At 39.3% G+C, this 23433-nt stretch overlaps 2 protein-coding genes across 3 annotated transcripts in view; one reads left to right on the forward strand and one right to left on the reverse strand.

Moving 5' to 3' along the window:
* Positions 1-1640: 1640 nt before the first annotated feature.
* Positions 1641-13851, forward strand: cox4i2 (cytochrome c oxidase subunit 4I2). The gene is made up of 6 exons (XM_083895390.1): positions 1641-1659; positions 2770-2903; positions 10833-10932; positions 12482-12643; positions 13042-13173; positions 13452-13851. The coding sequence occupies exons 3-6, from the start codon at positions 10833-10835 to the stop codon at positions 13583-13585; spliced, it is 528 nt and encodes a 175-aa protein (XP_083751516.1). The 5' UTR covers positions 1641-1659; positions 2770-2903; the 3' UTR covers positions 13586-13851.
* A 7680-nt stretch (positions 13852-21531) lies between these two features.
* Positions 21532-23433, reverse strand: part of bcl2l1 (BCL2 like 1) — a 51343-nt gene continuing 49441 nt past the window's right edge. For both annotated transcript variants that reach the window (XM_083895095.1, XM_083895096.1), the window contains exon 3: positions 21532-22519. In XM_083895095.1, coding sequence (XP_083751221.1) covers positions 22376-22519 — 144 coding nt within the window. In that variant the 3' untranslated portion in view covers positions 21532-22375. The remainder of the gene's footprint in view (positions 22520-23433) is intronic.

Consider the following 23433-nt stretch of genomic DNA (forward strand, 5'->3'; position numbering starts at 1 on the left):
GTGCTCGAACCCTAATTATTAAAAATAATTAATCATTTGTATTAATATTTTCTGACCAATTACAAGTTGAATCACAACAATGGTAAAACAGTGTCAAAAAGTTTGTGACACATATTTCTGTAATAATTCAAGTTTTATCATTTAATTCTTTACCAGCACCATAAGTCATAAGACTTTAGTCGACTTGTAAAGGTAGTTCATCAAAGCACAGTGTAAACACAGTAGCAGCAGTGGATGAAACCCACAATGTCATGTTATAGATTGCCCACTGGAGGGCAGTGTTTAAGAATGATACTATATAAATTAAGTTTTTCTCTCATAATTCAAACTCTGTCAACCAGAGGGCAGTCTGAAGAATTGAGCTGTGATAGAATTGACCTTACATGTAATGACACCTTTTTCCAAAAGAGGGCCGTCTAAATAATCTATTAGCTGCAAATCAAATTTTTACCTTACATGTAACAACGCAGAAGTCGGTTCCGGCGCCGTGCAAAGCCCACTGTAGACTGTAGACAACTGCCACCTCCCATTGGTCAGGTGTCTACAGTTGCCGGGCGTGTCTCCGCGCTCCATTGGTCAGAAGTCTACAGTGGGCAGCCTCCCCGCCCGCTGACACTTGACTGACAGTCAACGGTTTTCGGAGATATCCAAATTGAATTTTTTCCCGAAAGACAAACACAAGGTAAGAGTTAGAGTTGTCATCTGAGCCCTTTCTTTTCCACGTTTGACTCCTTTACCTACGTTTTTCCTTGTTCATGCGCTTTTTGATGGAGTAACGTAGTCTGAATACGATACCGTTGTTTTATTCATTCATTCATTCATTCATTCATTCATTCATTCATTCATTGTTATCATTCATTCTAGTGGATAAACGTGTATTAAGGGTTAGTGATTATTTTTCTGTGGTATGGCTATGTATATATATATGTGTGTATATATATGTGTATAAATATGTATATATATATATATGTATATACGTATACATATGTATTTATACATATATATTCATGTATATTATACATATATATATAGCCTATAACTGCACTTAATAGCTGCTGCTTCAGTCCAGTCCATGGGAAAAGAGCTCACATAGAGAGAATATATACATTGTGGCGGGCACTGAGGGGTGTGTCTTCTCACCCAGTGGGTTGTGGGTCAGGAAGTGTTATCCCTGTTTTCCAGGGCACATGTGCTGTGAGTGTTCTAGCAATAAACCTGGGTAAACTCACCTGCGTCTCTTCATTCGTCGTCTTGCCACAACATATACATATACGAATATATACATGTATATTATACATACATACATACAAACATATATACATATATATATAGCCTATAACTTCCCTTAATAGCTGCTGCTTCAGTCCAGTCCATGGGAAAAGAGTTCAAATAGAGAGAAAAATAATTAACATTCATGGGAGTTATTGGGATCAGAACTGTTCTGTAAGTAACTTGAGTCTGCTGTAAATAACATTAGTATTCTAATCCAGCATCTGCAATGTCCTTCTCACACATTATTTCAAGACCCCACTGGCTAATGTGTGAGTTAGTATGACAAACTTGGCACATTTAAGTAATCCCATTTTAACTGGCCTCACATTTTCTTCTACAGAGTGAAGTAAAAGAACATGGAGTTCAAGGCAGCTTCACATTCAGCAGGTGAGTCAAGGGTGAAAGCTGGGATTGGGCACTACCTCCTGTGTCCTTCATACTAAATCTATTATTGAACAGTTTGTTTCCAGTGTGATTTAATAGTTTGTTTGTGTCATTACATTATTTGTCACTAAAAGACCCTTACACACACATATGTGTTTAGTTGACCTTTAGTATTTTTATCAAGGGTGAAGTCCCAGATAACTTTAACAGTTCAATGTTTTTTCAGCTAACACACCTACAACAGATCTATTGTTGCCTGTCTTGTGTATTCATGACACAAGTGTGCCACAAGATAGGCAAACGTGTGTTCTTAAAGCCACGAAGGAGGCCAAAGTATGGCACTCATCCAGACCCTCCATAATCGACGATGACAGCAGACTGAGGGATCCGTGGACGTGCAGGAGCACATAATATGTATAAAAGTAAAAAGATTCTTTGTCATAGACATAAGATTGGGTAGATTTTTGAGACTGAGTTCCTATCAGACCTTAACCCTAACTTCAGTTTTTCTTCCACGTCATTCATCCGAGACGCTTCCCTGCACATTTTTATCCAACCTCAGGCTGTATATTTATTTCCAGTCAGAGTTGCTCTGGGCTCATTATGGCCTAGCAGCAGCAGCAGCAGCAGCGTGGGGTTTCTGTGAACTTCTCTGTCCTCATGTCACCTCAGGGAAACTCTCCTCCCTGTCTCCTCCCTGTCTCCTCCCTGTCTCCTCCCCTCCTGCTGCGTCTCATGCTCACGGCTGCCATATGAACCACAGACTCCACCCTCCAGCCTCTGGGCTGCAGGCCACACTGTGATGGCCCCGCGCCAGCTCTGACATGTGGAGGTGTCGGTGGGGGTTAAAGTGTGTTTGTATTTGCACTCGTTTTTTAAGCTTCACAGAGAACTTTTCCACTTTCTTTCTCTCCCTCTCTCTCACACACACACACGTGTTGCACTTCCTACTCTACTTTTGTGTGTGGCGTCTCAAAATTGAACTTTCTGCTTCTGCCAATTCTATCACACACTTGTTTACTCGCATTGTATTTGGTCCTGTTCCTCTCCCGAGCTCCCTCCCTCTTCTCTTCTCACTCACTCACGCTCTCCCTCTTTCTTCCTCCCATCCAGCCTCTCTCTCTCTCTCTCGCCCGCCCACCAGTTGGTTCCTGCTCAGTGTTTAGAGCAGAGATAAAAACCAGGGGAAAGAAAAGAAAAGAAATCTCTACATTTGGATCACTTTTGCATCCTCTTCTCTCTCCACCGTGAGTATCTGTCCGTCTGTACTCCCATCAAATACAGACAGACGACATATTTAATATATATGTGTGTGCTGTGTATTTGTCAACAACTGCTGACAGAGTGTGAGATGACAGAGAGGGGGACGGACGGACGGGCACCTCCCTCCCCTGACCCCATACCTACAGTCAGGGAGTCAGGGAGAGTGGCGTACGTGCAGGCCAGATAGTGAGGCATGGATTTATAGATGTGCAGCAGCTGTGAAGACAGAGAAGACGGTGTTCAAACCGGACTGTGCTCTATTCATGCCAGCAGAGGTGCTGCGGCTGCTCGCTCAGATTCCTCCATATGAACGTCTGAATAAACCTGAATAAAACAAACACTTTTCAGTATCAGGAACTAGAGAATCAGAGAAAAACATGTTTGTTTGTTTCCTGTAAAAAGGAAACAAATCAAATCTGTCTCTGAACTCCTGTCCCACTCAGAAGGTCAGCCAGGACTCTTACATTGACCAACTGCCAATTTTTGCCACCATTTTCACATTCTGTGGCCATGTGTGTGTGTGTGTGTGTGTGTGTGTGTGTGTGTGTGTGTGTGTGTGTGTGTGTGTGTGTGTGTGTGTGTGTGTGTGTGAGCACAGAAACAGGTGAAGGGAAAAAAGTGAGCGAAATAGAAATAAAAAACTAAATTTTTCTCATCAGATTATAAAAAGTTAAAGTCGCACACAGAACTTTTCTTTTCTCAATTTCAGTGCAAACTGTCGTCGTCATTGTCGTGAACCATGTGACCTGTGACAGCGTGTCACGGCAAGGACAACTCGTCTGACCGGGTCACACAAGCTGAATCAGATTATATGGATTATCAGAGCAGATTATTGTTGTTGTTGTTGTTTTAAATCTGGGAGTTTGTGATTTGTTCTCAAGATGCAAGGAAGTTTTTTGCCACTTTCCCTTTTGTGGACTTTATCAGTCCAAAAGATAAATTGATATTGTTACAGCAGCATAGACAGTAAAGTTACATGTAAGATATAGATTATTAAGATTAGAAAAATGCAATAGACTCCTCTTTATATACATTAAAGTAACCAGAATATGTACAGAGCTTGGGCTTAATATTTACAGTGTAAGGCAAAAATGCAGAGGAACGTGTTACTGTCTCCTCCTGTGGAAAATACACCGCCAAATAATCAATTACTAAATTAATCGTCAACTATTTTGATTATCGATTCATCAATTTAGGTGTTTTTGTTCATTTTGATTAACTTTTTTTCACGGGGAGTCGTGAAAAAGTTATTTTTAAACATTGCTAAAACAATGTTTTGATAATGAGTAGCAGTGCATCCACCGTTCCAGAGGGGGGAGCTGCGCTTCTGAGAGCTGACATGCTAATTACGTCACTTCCAGGTATTGGTCAATCACAAGACAGTTGGTAAAGCTCTACGTTGGCTGGCCAATCACAACACACTCTGTCTTCTGGGGGTGAGATTTCAGTCTGAAATATTGCGACTGACGAGAGCTTCAGTGAGGAGAGATTTCTATCGGCTCGTTTACAGCAACTAGGAGGTTGAAGTTAATGTATGTAAGTAGACCTCCATAACTAACATATATGTGAAACAGGACCACTCTATGTGAGCTTTAAATGGGAATATTTTCTGATTTCTTTGCTCCATATAACAAATAAATCATTCAAAGTATTTAGTTTGATTCTGGTTTGTGGACAAAACAAAACATTTGAGGACATACAGGTTATTATAGTAATGGAGAAAGACGTGACTGAGTGGAGCCAAGTCGTACTGGAACTGTATCATGAAAAAGCGCCATAAGTCTCATTCTTTTTTCTTTTTTTTTACTTTTTATTTAGCATTTTCAGTTTAAGAGAAAACAAGTCAACAACAAACATGGGGGCTCTTCAGTTAAAAGTCCTATATATAGTGTCCAGTGATTTTACTTGTTAGTGTGTAGCGTCCTCAATTGTTTTGATAAAAGCAGTCCATTTCTCCCATTTCCTGGGAAAAATTGTTCCTCTTGATCGGAGAGAGAAAGTCATCTTTTCCATGAAGCACATTTCCTTCACTTTGTCCATCCATTGGTTAATGCTTGGAGACTCAGATTTATACCAGTATTTTGTTATAACTTTTTTACAAGCCATCAGCAGTATTTTACACAGATACCAATCTTTTTTTTCAACCACATTTTCATTAAAGACACAGAAATAGAGGACCATCACATTATTAGGAATTGTGTATCCCAAGATCTTTGCCACAGTGGTACTTACACAACTCCAAAAGGTTTGAATTTTTGGACATAGCCAAAATATATGGGAGTGATCTGTGTTCATGTTTCCGCACTGCCTCCAGCACTGTTCTTGAGATTGAGAGAATTTGCTTTTTATATGAGGTGTAATGAAAAAACGAATCAAGTTCTTCCATCCAAATATTTTCAATTTCTTCGAACTCGTAGATGAATGCTGTGCACTCCACATAGAACGCCACTCCTCCTCTGATATTTCCATGTTTAGTTCTTTCTCCAATTTTGCTTTAATGTATCCTGTGTTGATCCCTTTCTGCTTCTGAAGACCTTGATAAATGTTATATATTATTTTCCTATTCTTCTTTTTATAGGCTACAGTCAGAGTATCCACCACTGCATTGCCCTCTTTGGACAATGTTGGTTTGATTCTTTTCTCGTAAAAATCTCTTAATTGCAGGTAACGGAAAAAATCCTTGTTTTCCAGTCCAAATTCCTTCTGTAGCTCACTGAAACTTTTTAAGAGCCCTCTGTGAGTTATTGTGCATACTGCTGTGATGCCCCTGTCACACCATCGCCTGAATCCAGCATCACTGATTCCTGGTTGGGGTCTAGAGCAGGCCAAATTAATAATTTGATGTCTCCCTCCATATTGTATTCCTTAACCATCTTGCTCCAGATAGCCAATGTTTGTTTAATAATTTCATTATTGCTTTGTTGAGCCAATTTGTTTCCTATGTCCCCTAGTATTGCCTGAATCTGGAAACTTTCCATCTTGGCCTCTATGTCTTTCCATCTTGCCTGATATAGGGGGCAGCATGTAGAAACCAGGAACTTTACTTGAGCTGCGTAGAAGTACTGTTTCAGATTAGGCAAGGATAGTCCCCCCTCTTCTTTTGGTAGTTGAAGTGTCTTATACCTGATCCTCGGTCTCTTTCCGGCCCAGATAAATCTAGATATAAGTTTATCCCAGTGTCTAAATTGTGTTTCTGGAATCATCTGTGGGATGGACTGGAAAACATATAACAGTCTCGGTACCACATTCATTTTTATTGCCTCGATTCGTGTCTCAAAGTCCATGTTAAAAGCAGACCACCGCCCGATATCTGTCTTGATATTATTGTTTATGTTCTTGTAATTAATTTCAAATGTTTTAATGTGGTCTTTTGCCAATACCACACCCAGGTATTTGATAACTTTGGAGTTCCATCTTATTTCATATTTTTCTCTAATTTCTCGGCCTGGGGTATAATTCAGTGTAAGAATTTGTGTTTTTGCAATGTTTAATTTATAGCCTGAGTATTTACCATAATCTTCTAATATCGACATCAGATTAGGAAATGTCCTATCTGGGTCTTGAAGGGCCACAATAACATCATCAGCAAAGAGCCCTATCCGATGCTCCTGCTGTCCTATATGGATTCCTTTTAGGTTAGTACTTTGTCTGATCAATTGTGCCAGCGGCTCAATAAATATAGCAAACAGGGTGGGGCTAAAACAACATCCTTGGCGAGTTCCTCGCTGTAAAATAAATCTGTCAGTTAGGTGTCCATTAATTTTTATCCTCGCTGATGGTTCTTGGTAGAGGCCCTGGATACATTGTATAATTTGTTCATGAATCCCTAGTTTTCCCAAAACCTGATACAGAAATCTCCAATTGACACAGTCAAAGGCCTTTTCTGCGTCAAGGCTCACTAGTACTGCTCTCAGGCCCTGTCTTTGGATCTGATCTATCATGTGGAGAATACGTCTAATGTTATCTTGAGTCTGCCTGCCTGTAATAAAACCTGACTGATCTTCATCTACCAAGTCTGACATAAAATTTTCAAATCTTTTGGAAATTATTGAAGTAAAAATCTTATAATCCACATTTAGGATTGAAATAGGTCTATAGGATTCACAAAGTTCTTTATTTTTACCTTGCTTTGGAATGACTGAAATTATGGCCTCTTTCCAAGAAGGGGGCAGTTTGCCCTCTGTCAGAGTCTGATTGAAGGAATTCAGAAGTAACTGAGTTAATTCCTCCTTAAATGTTTTATACCACTCACTAGGGAATCCGTCACTACCTGGCGTTTTGTTTGATTTCAACCTACTAATTGCGGCATCTAGTTCTTTCTTCGTGATGCTGGAGATTAATTTTCTATTTTGCTCTTTTCCAATAGCAGGCAAGTCCAAAGAATCAAGGAATTCTTTCATTTCGCACTCTGTTTTTGCTCTGGGTTGGGTATACAGGGCTTCATAATAATCTTTAAAAACCCTTTCTATTTCTTCAGGCTTAAATAGTAATCGTTTCGTTACAGGGTCGCTAATCTTGTGTATAGTGTGAGAAGCTTGCTGGACCTTAAGTCTTCTTGCCAAATATTTTGTTGCTTTAGATCCAGATTCATAATAGGTCTGCTTAGTGAATCTTAGTTTTTTCTCTACCTCTTGACTTAGGATGTCGTCTATCTGACGTCTCACATCGATTATTTGTTGTAAAGCCGGATCATCTTTTTTATTTTTATTTTTATGTTGCTGTTCCAGTATTATTAATTGTTTAACTAATTTCTTATAATCTTCCTCTCTAGTCTTTTTTTGGTAAGCTGCCCTCGCTATTAACCTCCCTCTCATTACAGCTTTTACCGTGTCCCAAAGTATGGTAGGATCCACTGGGCTGTCTAAGTTATCCTCTATGCAGCATTTAATTTCTTTCTTAACCTCCTCCTGTGTTTGCTGGTTATTCAGCATACCAACATTTAATTTCCATAGTGTATTTTTATTTCTCCTAGTCAGGTGGATATTGAGGTAAGTAATACTGTGATCAGATAAGTCAGTTACCCCTATTTTACATTCCTCTACTCTATATCGGTCAATTGTGTTCATAAAAAAATAATCTATTCTGGAGTACACAGAGTGTGGAGCAGAATAGTGTGTGTAGTCCTTCTCTAATGGATGGAGCTCTCTCCAAACATCGAACATCCCCAATTCAGCTAGAGAGGTGCTGACAAGTTTCGATAGATGAGTCTTAGTTATCTTGCTATTATTTGTGTCCAGTTTAGCATTCAAAATCATGTTGAAATCCCCGCGCATATTAGAATTCCTTCATTTTCCTGGGCTATGATCTCAAACAGTAATTTCAAAAACATTCTATCAGAGTTAGGTGGCACATAGACATTGACCAGAGTAACTAAATGATTATCCAATTTCCCTTTTGCTATTACATATCTCCCTTCTTTGTCATTTATTTCTTTGATGAGTTCAAAATTGACAGAGTTGGAAATTAATATGGCGACTCCTCTCTTTGGACCTTTCTTAAATGAACTGGAAAAGATATTTTTAAATCCAAATTTCCTCATTTTATCATGTTCTTGTTGAGTTAGATGTGTTTCTTGTAAGTATATAACTTGCATTTTTTCTTTCTTAATTTTTGCCATTACTTTTCTTCTTTTAATCACATTGTTTAAGCCATTCACATTTAAGGACGCTATTCTCACGTTATTACTCTGCATCACTTATAAGGATAAAGACAAAAGAAAAACATCAGTAGCCCCACTAACAATGCCAAAACGGTGGCATGGAACGAACATATTAAATATAACAGGTGAACTTCCAAACAGTTGAGGACGTTTCTGTCCTCCCACAATCTGATCCCGTTGGTGGATCTAGGGAAAACCCCCTTAGGTAAAGAGGGGCCTAACTTAGAAATGACAGGGCCCACAGTGAGGGTTATAGTCATTCTAAATGAGTCCAACGTTACAACTTAGAAAAGAAAATTAAGCAACCCAGACCTCAGATAGTAATTTTTCTTTTAGCATGGGAATAGCAGAATAACCATAATTTTGACAACTAGAAACACAAATTATATCAGAACATTCCTACCGGTTTTGCTTCATTTTATAATCATTAATCCTTAGATAAATTATCTTCGGAACTCTTTCAGCTTTTCCTTGGCTCGTACGGCTGCTGATGGGTAGATCCTCCGGGATCCCTCACTACGCTGCCACTCCACGGCTGAGCGGAGCCGTGACTCCAGCCCGGCCGCCGCCGCGGTCGTCGGTGTCGCCGATGTCTTCTCCGCGAGTCTGCGTCTCTCCAATTCCTGCTTAACCTCCCCGGCGCTGTTGTATACTCGAGTTCCCGTCTCCCAATGGATCCTCATCTTGGTGAACGGCGTCTGGAACCGGACGCCTTTCTCCTTCAATATTCTTTTAGCGGCATTATACTCCTTTCTCTTCTGCACAACCTCTGTCGCGTAATCGTGGTCGAATGACAGGACCTTGTTCCCCAGCTGTATTTTCTTTCTCCATGCCTCTCTCAGGACTCTCTCTTTAGTAGAGAATTCCAGAAAGTTCACAATGATGGGTCTCGGGTGGGTTCCGTCGGCAGGTTTCTATGCGAGTGACCGATGCGCTCTTTGAATTTTGATATTAAAATCTTCCGGCAGTTGGAGTTCACGTCGGAGCAGGTCTTGAACAAACTTGGCCGCAGACTCGCCCTCTTCTTCCTCTGTAACTCCGTAGATACGGAGATTATTTCTCCTCGATCTTGATTCCAGATCAGTTTACTTATCCTGCAAGGATTTTTTTTTCTTGCAGTGAGATAATAAGAGCGTTGTTAGCCTCCTGTGCCCAATGTTCCAGCTTTTCAATCCGCGACTCAGCCTCGTTGATTTTGCCGCTCTGTAGTTGCTGCTCAGTGGCGACATTAGTAAATTGTCGACTTATATCCTGTTTGAAAACATCCAAGTCTTTTTTCACGTCGCTCCTCAATGTTTCGCCAAATGAGCAAAGGGCTTCTTTTAATTCTGTTTTTAAATCTCTTATCTCCTTGCTGATAATTTCAAGATCTGACCCGTCTGTCTTACTTGCAGCGAGGTGTGTTGTGTCATGGCCGCCGTCTTCTTCAATTTCACGGTTAGCTAGCGGTTCCTCCATTTCGTCTGTCGTCGTGTTTTTAGTCTGAGCGAGTCGAATTTTCCTTCCCATTGCAGCTTTTCCCCGGTCACATTACAGTCGGTGTGATTACAAGCTTTAGTTATTCGAGTTTTCGGGGAGTTTTACGCTTGACTATCGAGAGCGCTGATGTCACGCAGCCTACCGCTCCATGCGCCTTCCCGGAAGTCATCCATAAGTCTCATTCTAACAGTATATAAGTATGTGCCAGTAAGCCCTCTTAAATATTACACACTGGACATTTACATGTGAAGCGGCTCTTCTCTCTTCTCTTATATGTTGCTCGTCCAGTTCTTCCATAAGGAAGTATTTGTATTGTCTTCTAAAGTTAATTAATGACAGCCAACAACATACCACAGTCATTACTAATGTGGAAACACCATTGATTCTATGACTGAATTATGGTTTGGTTTTTCAAATGTCTTTTATTATGGATGTTTTTTGATACAAACCAATCCAACAAAGTATCTTGTGGTATTTTACAATGACAAATAAACCTTTTTTTTTTTCTATTTTCTTTTAACAAAAATGTCCAGGAAGTTGGGAACAACAACTCGTGCCATGTTTGGCTGCTCCTGACATGATACCTGTTAATAATAACGCCATAGAAGGAATTTGTGATAATCAATATGTTGCAAGACAATCACCATACTTTGGAAGGACGGTGATATATCACCAAAGCTGCAATTTGGCCTGATAAAAATAGAATGTTTTTGATTTGTCAGGAGCCGTTTTTTGGCACTAGAGTCTAAAATAAGCTCACGTCACATGTTTCCAGATGCTTCACCTGACGGCTGGACGTGTTGGAAGCCTCCTGGCCCGTCGTGTGACCGCAGCCTTGACCTCCAGCAGTGCGAGGATGGCCAGTCACAGCCATGGTAACAATTTTATCATTTTATTTCTATATTTTAGTGATTATATCTGTTAACATTTCTGCAGATATCTCTTGCATTTCTTAGACAAACGATGTCAAAGTTGGCGCTGCACACACGGACGTCCTAAGTGAGTCACCTGCCGAGTTTGACGCCTGACAATCAAACCATTGGACAGTCATGTGATTGACAGATTGTCTGTAAAAAGTAGAACTGTAAACGCATCATTTCTGGATGAACTGTGATAGATTAAATGGTCTGATAATCTGCAGCCTGCAGATTCAGGTAAATGTTTACAGGTTTTTCAATAAAAGTTTGTCAGGGAGTAAGAGATTTCAGTGATGATGTGATTGCGACATTTTCCTTAATTGTTCTTTCCTCACTGAATCAAGAAAAACATGTTGGGAGGCAAGTTTCTGACAGAAAATATACAGAAAAACAGTTGGAGCCACTAAAATAAATACATAAATGAGGTGAAAATATCACACATCTCAAAAATAGACAATAGAGAAACAGAAAAGTCAATAGAAATATTGTGTATTGTATGGAATTATACATTTTAACACACACACAAACATACACACACTGTGGCGACAGGTAGTAATATATACACTCAGTATTTTTGTAGGAGGAACCACACACACACTTAAATTTATGATATACAGTATGAGATCATACTATATTAAAGCTGCAAATTCCTGACATCCGTGCTGTTCTGGCCCCTGCCATTCTAATAATTTAATTAAATAACTAGACTGACTTTATCTCTCGCTCCATCCAACATGACTCTACCAGTGTGTGAAGTATATGTGAGGAAGAGGAACCTCAAGAATTCAATACATGACCGCCCTCATCGCCCACATGTGCATCTACAGCAACGCCCCGCAATACCTCAAAGACCTCCTTACCCCTCACTCATCCACCCGTACCCTCTGATCCCAAAGCACTAACCTCCTCCATCAGCCAGGACTCTGCACCATGGGCGACCTGCAGAAACCCCAGTCTGTAGACACTTTTAAAAAAGGGCTTCAAACCTTTTTGTTCAGGCAGACGTTCTTAAATTATCCTTAGATTTCCCTAATTTCACTCCACTCTTCAACTCCTTTTAGCTGTTTTTACCAATGTATTTTATCACTTGTACTTTCATTTTGTTGCTGATTTGTAATGTGTTCTTGCCCTTAGTGTTTTTGTTTCTTTTTGGTTTCTGTAGCACTTTGAGATTATTTTATGAAAAGTTCTTATAAGTGAATAATTCAAAGGTGGTGAAATCAAAAAAAATACAGAACTGAAATTTTACTTTTATGGCTATGTTAGTATTTGTTTTATTTAATTAAGATTATTGATTAAAAAAAATAAAAACAAGTGCTGTTTATGTATTTATCCTGAACATCATTTAAAAACAAATGATGTTCAGTAAATGACTATGGCTAATGTGCTACTCTCTGACTGACCAGCAGGTGGCACTGCAGCATAACTGACACCTTGTCCTGTGGCAGCATAATATGATCCCAAAAAAGGTAAAGGTAAACCCTTTGTCTCACCCTTGTTCCTGCAGAGGTGACACATGAGGACATGTCTCAGCCGATGTACTGTGACCGTGTGGACATGCCTCTGCCCAACAAACGGTACAAAGACACACTGTCCTCTGAGGACAAGGCCCTGAAGCAGAAGGAGAAAGGACCATGGGACCAACTGTCCAGAGAGGAGAAGCTTGCCTGTAGGACATGAGGCAGTATACGGCACACACACACACACTTAGTGAGGACACTTCTTAGTGAGTGTGGACATAATTAAGTCCCTTACTTTATCCTTAACCATCACAACTATAAGCACAAACCTTAACTTAAACATTATAATATTATATATTTAGCACACACCCTTATCTATATATACTGTATATATCATATACAGTATATATAGATATATATGAGGTCAATATATGTTCTTTGTGCAAAAACACAACGTAAACTCCTGTTTTAAAGGATTGAAAAAAATCAGTTCAATTCAGTATTCAATTCTTGTATTTTAAGAAGTTAGAGTAAAGAGTTAAGAGTAATTGAATAGAGTACCTTTGATTTGGCTGAATGTATTGATCTCTCTCTCTCTCTCGTGCAGTGTATCGTCTGTCGTTCCGTCAAACTTACTCAGAGATGAATCAGCCGTCCGCAGAGTGGAAGACGGTCGTCGGCACCGTCTTCATCTTCCTGGGCTTCACTGGTCTGGTCGTCTGGTGGCAGAAAGTCTACGGTAAAACATTTCATCTTTAACAAACACAAACAGACGTGTGTTTTCACGTTTAAAAGAAGGTCAGTGTTTACCTTGTTTTTTCTTGTCTTTTATATTTGAATAGTTCTAACCTCCACGTCCTCATGTCTTGACAGAGTCAGTTTTATGAAGTTCAAATGAAAAATAACTCCTTCAATGTGTGTGATCTTATTCAGAATAAGGTACATGGTTAGTTTATGTTAATCTTCATCAAATCAGATTATCATGGTCCACTCTTTTCTCCGTCATTCCTCGTCCAGTTTACCCAAAGCCTCCCAGAACCTTTGAAAAAGACTGGCAGGCCCAGCAGCTGAAGAGGATGCTCGACATGAGGATGAATCCCATCGAGGGAATCTCAGCCAAGTGGGATTATGAGAAGGGCCAGTGGAAGTAGAGACGGAGGAGGACTGGGGACCATGGCTGAAGGTGGTGCAGTGTTTGACTCCTATCTCCAGAGTCTGGTTGTCTCGTTCCGCTCTGGGTGAAGAAGCTGCTGCAGGAGTTTGAATGATGCTCTGTAGATGTTAAAACCACTAGAAAAGATGCAGTGTCTCGTCCGTCCACTGTCCTCTCTGGGGTTGTTTGACTCTGTCTCCTCTGTCCATGGTGATCACTGTGTCCTTCCAGGTGTGGCCGTATCATAATAAACTTCTGCCTTTGTCTCTGTCCCATGAGTATTTATTTATGTATATATATGTATATACATATATATATATATATATATATGTATATACATATATATATATATATACATATATATATATATATACATACATATATGTATATATATATATATATGTATATATATATATATATATATATATATATATATATATATATACACACATTAGCGCTAACGCAGGATGATTAATTTGTGGATTTAATGCGTTACTTTTTTTAACGCACTAACGCACTTCTTACTTTCATTGCGCTGCGGGTAGACGTGTAGTTTATGAACAGGCAAGGCGGCGTGCAACTGCTTGGGGCCCTGAGCCGATAGGGGGGCTCCCGACACTCAGTGACCAGCTGCATCCCCGTCTCCCTTAAACAACAAGGGTTGATTTGCAATGACACCTCAGTCGGAAACCTCCCTAAAGGGGCCCCACGTCTCCTCACATTAACCTGTGTGAAGCTGAAGGGAAATGAAGAGGAGTTATCAATCAGGTAGTTAGAAGAGGAAGAAAAAAAGAGGATGAAGAAAAAAGAAGAAAGACACACAGTTGTAAGTGGCGCTACTGGCGCAGATAATTATATAATCATAACATTAACAGTCACTGTCTAACTAACGGGGACACAGACATCAGCTAAAATTAGCGCCAGAATGCTACCTGACGCTAACGCTAACTAGTAGAAGCAGTGCTTCAAAGTGCTGATGAGGAATTTCCTGCTGTGGGTTTAGTTCCCACAAGAAAACTATTTAACTTCTATACTTTATATTTTGTTTATAATGTGAGTTATTTACAGTGCAATGTTTAGGTTTTGTACAAGTTATTTACAGTATTATGTTGTTCTTTACATTTATATTTTCACATACTTTATTTATCTCTCCGTTCCTAAACTACATCGGAAAACACACACGTGTACCACGTAAATACACACGTCTACCCATTAAAAACAGACATATACTCGATTATATATAAATCTACATATATACTCCTTTTAAAAACACACCGCTATCGATAAAAAACCTCCCATGTAGGCTGCCTCATAACGTACACCACAGAAAACACAACATTTAAAAAATAATAAATAAATCATAGCACGTGTTAACACACATAGCTATCCATTAAAAAAAACACCCATATTATATATAAAAACACATGTGAGCAGCCCCGTCACTGAGTGAGGGCAGTTTGCGCGCGCACACACACATTTATTTATCTAAACTCACAAATATCACATATAAAAACACACAAATATGACATGAAAACACAAATTCCACAAAAAAACACTCCTAAGAAGGAAAACCTACTCACAAAAAACAGCTAAATTTAACAAACAAAATGACTCTTTCAATTAAGCTAAAAACAAGGGCTTGACAGGGGCTACAAAGTACCAAACAAAAGTACAAAAACTTGATGAGACAGTGGCATGGAGCAAATAGAGCAAATATTGACACACACACACACACACAGTGTAAGGTTTTACTTGTTTCTGCGGAGACTGAAGTGAAAAACTGGTCCAAACAAAGACACTTGTGATCCGTTCATCACTTCCTCAGGTTGACGTCATTCAATCCTCTTGTCATCGTCTCTCTTCACGTCTTGAAATCACATATTTTAATAAAAATAAATATGCACAGATCCTAATAACACAGGTCTCACACTCCTGTGCTGTGTTACTCTAACGAGCTGAAAGCCTATTGGCTGAAAATCACAATGAGGAAGAAAGAAAAGTCAAAAAAGAGGGAACAGAGGGTGATAGAAGAGGGAAAAAGGATGACAACAGCAAATACGACAATAATAAGACAATAGTTAATGCTGCTCTACTGCTGAGTTTGGTGAGTGTGTGTCACTTTAGTAAAAGTAAACTTTCAAAGTCACACATGAACTAATGGAAGCAGCAGTGGATGAAATACTCCCGTTCGCTATGGTGTAAAATTGCTCTTTTTCTGAATGAACTTTGGCGCAGGAGAGTGAACGTTTTACAAACTTCAGTTTTCAATCAAAAAAAGGATAAAATAGTAATATATTATTTAGAATATTGTAGATTATATTAGTTGAGCCTTTAATTAAGTGGATAAAATATTTATTTTTTGTTTTCAGTGAGATCTCAAGCTGGCTGATTATGTGCAAAAACCTTGAATTGTACCTTTAATGGACTGCCTTGAAACAAAAACTGGCGTTGTTGGTCATAATAATTCAGTGCTACCATGAGGCCATTTGAAAAACATCCTTGTTGTGAGATTCTCAGGAAAAAAACTGGAGCAGAAACAAACGTACTGCTCCTTTAAAAAAAGAGACCAGACTGACTCAGTTCATCTTCCAACATGAGCTTTTATTAGGTTTTCATTTTTTTACAGTGCAGTTCTAAAACATACACACAGACCACTGGACATGGTTACCATGGTGACCATCTTTCTCTAGACTCAAAAAACCATAAAGACGCACCAGAGATCGAACTTTGTGAAAATATTCTCTGTCTTAATCTTAGTCTGCGTGGTTTTGTTGTTTTTTTTTCTCTACAGTAGCAGTCCGAGATAATCCTAAGGAATAAAAACACAACAAATCTCAACGCACATCAACGCAAATATGGAGTTTTAAGGCCATTTGAAGGGGCACAATTATCAAGATTATTGTTATTTTTTTAACAACAAATATAAACAATGTTGCAAAGCAGTTTCTGTTTGTTTTAAATAGGTCACTAAGCTAATGTACTATGCTAATCAGTTTAAATAGCTAGCATATATATATAAACATACATATACATGTATATATGTAGTGTATATAGGGACGTGCCACTGCCTTTTTTTTTGTCATTTGTGCCTCCTTCACACACTCACACACACATTTATGTGGGGGACGGGAACTTTGTTTAAAGGTCCAGTGTGTAACTTTTGTCAGCATAAATTATCTTTAATAAACAAAAATGTGCTCAAACAAGTTTATAATCACTTAAAAGTAAAAAACGTTTGAATTAGTAGCCTTTTAAGGCTACAAATTCTACTATGTAAACAAAGAAGAAAACCCTTCATTTCTGGTATATGTAGACCACCATTGTTCGATAAGAAAGGGGGCGGGGTTATTGGAGAAGTTGCAGTTTGCAGTCTCACCATTAGGTGTCACAAATTCTTATACACTGGGTCTAAACTGTTTGATTTTGTAGCCGTTTATGTAATCAGAGCAAAGGTCTCGCAACACTCGCCATTCTATGCCTCTGTGTTCCTACGGTGGCCCACAAGGACAAACTACAGCCCAAAGTGTGTGCTTACTATGTAAACAAAGAAGAAAACCCTTCATTTACTGTATATGTGAAGGTCAACATAGTTCCACGAAAAAAGGGGTGGGGTGAGCAGAGAAATTGCAAACTGCAGTCTCACCCCTAGGTGTCAGTAATTCTTGCACACTGGACCTTTAATTGTCAGCAGGAAAAAGCCTACGAGCAGCTTCTTGGTCGGGCACATACTAGAAAAATATATATATGTGTGTGTGAGTTTATATAGAAATATAAATTGGAATGTATGAGAGCAGACAAAGAGCATTTTGTCCACAGTCTATGCAGCATGTTTATTTTTTTGTTTATTTTTGGAATTAAAGTGTATCATGAATGTTTCATGACTCTGTGAAGATGAAACAACAAAGTGGACACTGATGGAGAGAGGAGTTCTGCTTTGAACATGGAGTTACAGCGTAGACGTTTATGACTCTTTAATGTGTCACACACACACACCACCTGTAAACGCAGTTGTATGACACTGTGTTATATTTACATTAATCAATACATAAATAAATAAATAAATAAATACTGGAAATGAGGCATGGAATTAATTAAAGGGTAAATAATGCAGTAGCTGGTGTTTGACCACAGAGGGCAGTAGATACACCAATATTTATAAAAACGTAAAAGTTCAATACTTTGTCTGGATCAGTCATTTTCACTGGTTAACACCTGCAAACAATGTGGTTTAAGGGTTAGTTACACTTAAAAATGGCCTTTTGAACTTTAAAAGATACGTGTACGAATAAAGACATTTAACAGTTTTCACTTCTGCTATTTTGTATCAGTTCAAATCATCTTATATTTATTGTAGTGTATTGTTGCACTATGCTCTTATAACTTTATGAATATAAACACCTGTTTCCAGTTGCATTTTCGACTAAAAAAAAAGGACAGAACTGTAAGTTCTTCCGCACCAAAGTCCATGGAGAAAATCAGTGTTTGTAGCTCGAGGGACTCAGGAGCTGCTGCTTCTTTTGTCACAAAATGACACATTTGAAGTGAGTGATGGGAGAAAGCAGTAGATCATTGACTCCTGTGTGATGTGAGGTAAAATCGCTGATTTTCTCTATAGATTTTGGTGCTTGGTGTTGGTCAGACTTTGAGAAAGTATGCAGATATACTTCATTTTTGCTCTTCTGTATGACTTAAGATCATCTTTAACTTTGCCTGTTTTTGAGTGATTTATTGTTGCTGCACTAAGACTAACTTGCAATGTGAAACAATTTAGCAATAACATTTTTCTTTACCTTAGGTTTGTGGCTGTGTTTGTGAACAGGTCAGCTCACATCTGGAGAAAAGATTCTGGGGAGTGTAGGTCATGGCCAAAGGAAGAAATTATTCTATCTTTCTCTCTCCATATATAAGTCGTTTTTGATGATTTTTCTATTTTCTTTTCAATTACATTCTGATATTTTCCTCATATTATATATATTATAACTATATTATTTCACCGTTTTGTGGATTTATTGTATTGTTTCTTTTGCATTGAAGATGTTACCTCCTGTGATGACTGAGATCCTTATAAACTAAATTAATTAAAACGGATGTTGCCTCATGGTTCTATAACATAAAGTCCCGCTGGGAAGCCTGGAGACATCATTTATGGGATTTATATTATAATTTCAAAATCGACACTATATGTTATTGAAAAAGAGCTGACAATGAGACCATTAACGCCTCAGGAAAATGTTTGCAGACGTTATAAAGTTAGAAAAGGAGTTCTGTTTACAACCACAAGTCGCCCCCTGGTGGCTACACTGCTACCTTTGTCCTAATTCTTCAAACCAGAAAGATTTGTCCAGTAAGAAGACGAAATAATGGGATTTAAATGATGTGATATTCTTCATTATTCTCAGTCACCAGATTTGTTGTCACACTGGAGCTCACCCTCTCTCTCATAATTGGTGGTCGATCATGTGACTAAATGAAGTCATTTATTAATTTTTTTAATTGGGCTGCTACATTATTCTTTCCTTCTCTGTAAATCAGTCGAGCTGCCAGTCGTCAGCGCGTGAAACACTCGTCCAACTCCAGCTCTAAATTAATTATGTTTCGAGACAAAGACGATTTCTTTGTCTTCTTTCTTCTCGTCTGTCGTGGTGTACAAGTGACTGGCAGGTGTGTGTGTGTGTGTGGCAGCAGGTGGCTCAGCTGTGACTGACACACGTGACGAGGTGCGGTGACAGCTGAGGGACCACAATCGGAAGAGGTGGAGCTGGATGGCGAGAGGAGGAGGAGGAGGAGATGGATGGAGGTTTGACAGACTCGTGGTGATGAGGTGGAGAAATGTGTTTGTTCTTGCGATTGTTAACTCTTTAAGACCTTGTCAGGACAGTCCTCATGGAGACCACAACTAGGTGAGTTTAGAGCTGAGATAATGTCCAAAGGAATGGAAATCAGTCAATGCAGTGTCCCACGATGAAAAGCAGTGCAAACCTGTATGTGTGTGTATGCCTGGTATTCCTTATGTTGTGGGGACCCGCACATTATGGAGACATGCCTTCCTTATGGGGGTGTGTGTGTGTGTGTGTGTGTGTGTGTGTGTGTGTGTGTGTGTGTGTGTGCGTGTGTGTGTGTGTGTGTGTGTGACACTCACCGACAACTGCTCATTTGCATCAACACACTTTTCCAAACACATTAAACTCAAACCACTCTCTGTCTCTTTGCTACATATCAGAGAGAGAGAGAGCTGCGACTCCAAGATTCAAGATGGAAAACAGAGGATGAATGTTGGATGAACACATGCTCATTAGGCTGTCTTGCAAAAATGATAGTCAAAATCCCTGGAGCTTGAGCTGTAACTAAAACTCGTCTTCTCGACACTCGTGACCGCTTTAGTTTAGAAAAAGTGTCAGGAAACAGTGACAAAGTGTCAGGAGTGTGAATTAACTTCAGTTTATTATGACTGTATACAGACAGACAGACAAAGAGAGAGAGAGATGTGGATCTTGATTTGAGTTGTTTTTTTTTTACCAGTTATTATTCTACTTTTATAATGCAGCTGTCATCATGAGGAAAATGTTTTTTAAATGTTACGCTTGTGGCACACAGGGCTGAAGCTCAGTGGAATAAATGTCACTGAATTTCAAAATAAAAGAAGTGGAGGCCGAGTCTCGGCTTGGTTCTAAAGCTAAAATTGTGTGAAGACTGTGAGGAGGAGGAGATTCTGTATCTTTGTGAGACTTTTAACTGGTTAAATAAAAGGTTAAATAAATAAATTAAAGAATTAACTAGTTTTAACCTTGTTTTCCCGACAAAAGCGTGAACTACAGATTGTTGTCATTTGTGGAGAGAGCTCTTCGCTCACCATCAGAGGAGCAGAATCTCTTGCTTCATCTTTCGAGGACACCTTCTCTCCTTAACAACACTAACTAACTTACTCACCTCAACTTCTCTTACACTCTCGCTTCTCCTGTACGTATCCTTTTGTTTTAACTTACCTAGCACTTGTTATTCCTTTCCTCCTGATACTTTCACTACGCTGTAATTCTGAATTCTGATGTGGTTTTGAACCAACATTGAACGTTTTCCTCTTTCATCATAATCTCGTCTTCTAAAAGTGTGAAAATGTGAGGAATATATACTTCTAAAAAGGTCCAATATGTAAAGTCCTGTCAAACAAAGAGCGCAGACCTCCACAAGGTGCCTAAATTGCTGCCAAATTTGTAATCTGGATCAGATCCATATGGAACTGGAGTCTGACAGTTGAGTGTCTGATCCAGCATACACAGAATCACAAATCTAGTTCCAATCCGAAGACAGATTTCAGTGGGTAGATTCTTAGCAAACATTTGAGAGGGAACATACTTGGGTGATCCTCGTGATGTCGAGATCACGAGGTTCTGTTTAAAAGTAGAGAATAACGCGCCGCTCTCTAACGACGGCAGAAAGTAGGTCAATGTTTCCACTGAAGGGCTCCGTCAGGATTTAATCCCAAAGAAAAGCTCCTTCTTTAGCTAGAATTGGCTTCAGGCAAGGAGAGAAATGAGACCAAGGTTAATATAGGTGGGAGTTTATGGCGACTGAGATCCACAAAAATGACTTAAAGCTCCTTCATCTACCTGGACATGACGCAAACATAATCATGATGATGAGTATTCAGTGGCGACAGGCTAAAATAAGCATGATATTTAACCGTCATGATCATTTTTGTTTTGATCTGACATGCTTATGACCACTGGGGGTGTTATAAATTACACATTGGACCTTTAAAACTCTCTCTGTGTTTTTTTTTTGTTAAAAACCACATGTGATTCAATGGATGAAGCAGAACTAAAATGGCACTGTCACTGAAGCTGTCGCTGTGATCGTTGCTGCTCTCTCTGCATCTCCTTTAACGTGTTGCTACAGTTTTTGCTGCATTCTTTAGCTACTTAACAAACAACAACACTAACAGGATCTAATGGAGGCCAAGTAGGAGTAGGAGCAGAGGGGGTTTTAATGGTTCACAAAACAACCAAAAAACGCACCAACAGACACAAACAAGCCGAGGATTTATGTTTCCCATTTGGGCTTTATAGATTAAGACTTTGATAACTAAATCTGTTTCTCATGAAGGACAAAAACAAAGCGGCGTATGCATGAAGTCATGGATTACGATGTTTAGGCTGTACGTACGTATGTATGTGATGATGTGGATGGCAGGAAAAAGGTTAATGACAGAGGCTTTTTTCCAGAGGCAGGTGCTACATCCTCCCCCCTGTGTTCACCCTGGATATGGCACATACAGCACAAAGCTAATGTAGAGCAGCTGAGGCCCAGACAGGGTCAGGTTAACTACGCCGTGTGTGTGTTTTCTTGGAAGATGGAAAACAAAAATTTGTTAAAAACTAAGTCATACTTACATAGATACATACGTACAAAAAGAGAAATGATAAAGCAGATCAGGGGGTCAGTGATTGACAGAATAATATGCCCGACTCTTTCTTCATGAAGGTGAAACATAATAAGCACTCGTGACTCTTCCCCTCTTTGTCATTCTTTTTTTTTTCTCCTCAAAAGTCCAACAACGACAACGTGAGGATTCTCAGTCCACAGTGGGATGTGTGACGACGGCGAGGAAAAACAAAAAGGTAAACATCATCATCATCATCATCATCATCATCAGCAGTTCTGACGGGGACAAACGCGACCTTCATCTTTATCTTCTGTGGTGGTTTGTACGTAGAGGGCGGTGAAGGAGGAGGAGGCGGGTGGAGAGGACCGCGGGAGACAAAGGGGAGGTTCTTGTCGTCGTCTGAACGCCTCACAGACGCTTCTGGGCGAGCAGCGACCCTACCACGACCCCAGTCACCAGAGTCATCCCTGCCAGCAGCCACTTCTTAAAACTCTCCTGAGACCGTCGGCTCTCCGCCGCTGCATCCTGACCGAAGATTTCAGCGAAATGCTCCTGAGAGACAAAAAGAAAACACGGGGAGGAAAAATTAAGGAAGATACAAAACTCCATATCTGTATCTGTCAGACACAAGAAACGACTTGTTTTTAAGTCAAAATCACAATTGAATGAATTGAATATTAAGCTATGTGGAATATTCATTTATATGCAATACTATACTACTAGCTCTAGTTCTAGTCTAGTTATCTTTTTGCACTTTTTTTATTCTCAAAAATGGTAAGCAGTATAGCCCTTTACAACAGCAACAAGCTACCTAAAGAAAAAATTAATCAGCTATTTATCCACATGGAACCAGCATTCTGAGAGACATTTTTGGACAGGTCCCAGAGTGAAAAAAAAATCTCAAAGTGCCACCCTTTCTGTGATTTTGTGCATACAACCAATATTAAACTTTGGGGATATGATGACCCCATACTGCTCTAATCCTCAACTCGTAGGTAGTTAGGTTTATGCACATGCTCCACACATACAGGCCTGGCATATACACCACAGTGCCGTGCAGTCCTTTTGAGGTTTCTTTTTGTATGAAGACATTTCTTGAAACAATGCTGTGCTTCTGGAAAACGTTTAAAGAATGACAAAGAAAAAGACTGTAGAGAGAAAGTTCCATTTCTGTGCAGATTTAAAGCTGCTGTCAGTGAAGCCAGCAATAATGTGATTCATTGATTATTGACCAATTACCAAATGAATCATCAACTACTTTGATAATTGATGAATCAGCTTGAGTGTTTTTTGATCGAGCTTCTTAATGTGAATATGGTTTCTTCTTTGCTCCATAAAACAAAGAAATCATTAAAACTAAATCATTTCCAGGTTTGGGAAACACTGATCAACATTTCCAAAGTTTGCTGACATTTCATCATGATAGTAATCATTAGTTGCAGCCCTAATGCCATCTTTTGGCTAAC

The sequence above is a fragment of the Microchirus variegatus genome (assembly GCF_963457635.1).
Source record: "Microchirus variegatus genome assembly, chromosome: 9".
Lineage (NCBI taxonomy): Eukaryota > Metazoa > Chordata > Actinopteri > Pleuronectiformes > Soleidae > Microchirus > Microchirus variegatus.